The 2,655-nt window shown below is 13.5% G+C and overlaps 1 protein-coding gene across 1 annotated transcript; it reads right to left on the bottom strand.

The window, feature by feature from the left end:
• Positions 1 to 1,224: 1,224 nt before the first annotated feature.
• PGAL8A_00441100 (conserved Plasmodium protein, unknown function) lies at positions 1,225 to 2,444 on the bottom strand (the record flags this gene model as incomplete). Its single annotated transcript, XM_028673151.1, has 6 exons — positions 1,225 to 1,340; positions 1,463 to 1,638; positions 1,868 to 1,942; positions 2,029 to 2,139; positions 2,236 to 2,286; positions 2,380 to 2,444. 6 exons carry the CDS (start codon positions 2,442 to 2,444, stop codon positions 1,225 to 1,227), a joined length of 594 nt encoding a protein of 197 aa, XP_028529633.1.
• Between the last annotated feature and the right edge of the window lie 211 nt (positions 2,445 to 2,655).

The raw sequence follows: 2,655 nt of genomic DNA, 5'->3' as shown, positions 1-2,655 counted from the left end.
AAAAAAAAAAAAAAAAAAAAATATTATTTTTGTGATAGTATGAAAAAAATTTAAATATGTTAAAAATTAAAAAAAAAAAAAAAAAAAATGAAATGAGAAGAAAAAAATTAATAAGTATTATCAAAATAAATTAATTATAATTTACATATAAAAATAAAATTCTTTCATATAATAATTAATAAAAAACTTTTATTTTTTTTGTTTTATTATCTTTTTTATTATTTAATTAAAAATTGTTGTAATTAAATTTATCATATATAAACTGATTTAAATCTAAAATATACATTTCTATTTCTTTTACAGAATAATGGTTTAAAGGATATGTATTTTTAAACGTCTTATTTATTATTTGTGACTTAAATTTTTATAAAATATCTATAAAATTATTAATAAATATAATGTATAATTAAATATTCCAGAATTATCTCATAAAAAAAATAACAAAATATTTTAGTTTTAACTTTAGATTTATTGAGAAAATAAATATTTAAAAAATATTAATTGTTTAATGTTTTCCAAAAAATATACAAAATCTTTTTTTTTTTTTTTTTTTGTAGAAAAAAAATTAACTAAATATGTGTTAAATATGATTAAAAATTATTTAAATTATTCAAATCAAAAAAACAAAATTAAATTTTTTTATAATAAATAAATAAAAAAGACAATATATATATATTATCAACAGATTATTCTTTTTTTGTTATATAATAATTTTTGATAAAAATATAAAAAAAAAGTATTTTTCACAAAAACATGAACAAACAATATGTAATATAAAGGAAATAATATAACATTATAAAATGAAATAGGTTGCATTTAGGATATTAAAAAAAAAAGATATATATATATATGTATACATTTCTTAAATATTTATTAAGAATTTTTTTCAAATATTCTTGATTCCTTTACGGTAAAATAGTTATAATAGTATTAATCAAAAAAGAAATAAATACTTTATTACATTTCTGAAATATTATATATATATAATTTAAAAAAAAGAAAATTTGCGCCTTAAAAATAAATAAATAATAGGCTTTTATAAACAAAAGAAGAATATAATTAATATAATATCATATTAGACACACACACACACACACACATATATATATATATATATATATATAGCAGATAACAAAAATAAGGTTATAAACAAATAAAGTTTTTAATTATTCAATAATAATATAAAAATATATTTTTTTTTTTTTTTTTTATTTTCTATTAATTTCAAATATTATTTTTTTTCAGTGATTTTCTCATTTTTTTTTTCTCTTTTCTTGATAATTTTTTGATATATTTTTTACTATTTATTTTTTCAACTTTAAATTTTGTATTAACATAACCTAAAAAAAAAAAAAAAAAAAAAAAAATTAAATGGAAGAATAATTGTCCTTATTATGTTATATAAATACATTTTTTTATTATTATTTTATATATTTTATTTTTTTTTTTAAATTAAATTTACTTGGGTCATTAAATAGGTAAGGAATATTTATAGGTATATAATAAGAATTAATTAAAGAAATTAAATGTTTTATTTTTTCAAAAATAGAAATACAAATGTCATTGTCATTTTGCAAATTTCTAATCCCAATATGGCTTGTATAAGGAAAACTATTAAATTCACTTGTATTAAAATAACTAAAAGATAAAAATATATATAACATATTATTTAAATTATATTTATAAAAATATTATAAACAACTTTCAAATATTTTAGATAAGATATCAACATCTTCATTTGAAAATATCAATTTTTTTATGAATATATAATTATTTTAAATAATGCATTAACACTTTATGTAATATGTTTGTATAATAAGAGATGTATTCATATATTAAATAGAGTATTATAAAATTATATATTTACTTTTGTTCTATTAAGACAAAGTTGACTTTTTTTAAGGATGCTATTATAGGAATATGCTTATAAAATTTCTCGTAACTTGTAGAAAAAAAAAAAAAAATATATGTAAAATTAAAATTATAATTTAAAAAAAAAAAAAAAAATATATAATTTTTTTAATATACTGAATTGTTCTAATTAGTATAAGAGCAACCAATTCATTATGTTCTAAGCAGTCTATAATTTCGTTATGTTTAAATAAAAAAAATTTCATTGATTTATTTGAACACATAATTCTAACAATTTTTAAAAATAATAAAAAAAAAAAAATAAAATAAGTAAATAATATTTATATATATTTATCTAAGATAAATTAAAATTCTTGTTATTACTCTAAAAGAGTCTTCAATATTGAATTAGTTTTTACATGATCTAATGATTCTCTAATAAAAAAAAAAATTAGTGTTTTTTTTAAAATTTAAATATAAAAAAAAAAAAACAAAATTATATATATGAAATAAAATTTAAAATATTACAATTCTATGTTATAAGGTGACTCCATAACCTTTTTGCATTTTATTTTTCCTTTTTCTTCCATCATTAGTTTTTATTTGTTTAAACATTTATTTAGCATATTAATGAAAAAAAAAAAAATAGCAATTTTTTGTTTATTGTCATATTTTATTTGTTCCTATTATCTTCATTTGTACTCTCATAATTAAATATATTTTATTCTTTGATTCTAATTTTATATGTTTTTATTTTTATTTTTATACAATTTTTTTTCTTTTTTCTTTTTTTTTTTTTTTTTT

The sequence above is a fragment of the Plasmodium gallinaceum genome (genome assembly GCF_900005855.1).
Source record: "Plasmodium gallinaceum strain 8A genome assembly, contig: PGAL8A_v1_119, whole genome shotgun sequence".
In the NCBI taxonomy this organism is placed as follows: Eukaryota; Apicomplexa; class Aconoidasida; order Haemosporida; family Plasmodiidae; genus Plasmodium; species Plasmodium gallinaceum.
Note: the sequence above shows the minus strand (reverse complement) of the source record. Positions and strands in the feature narration are given on the sequence as shown.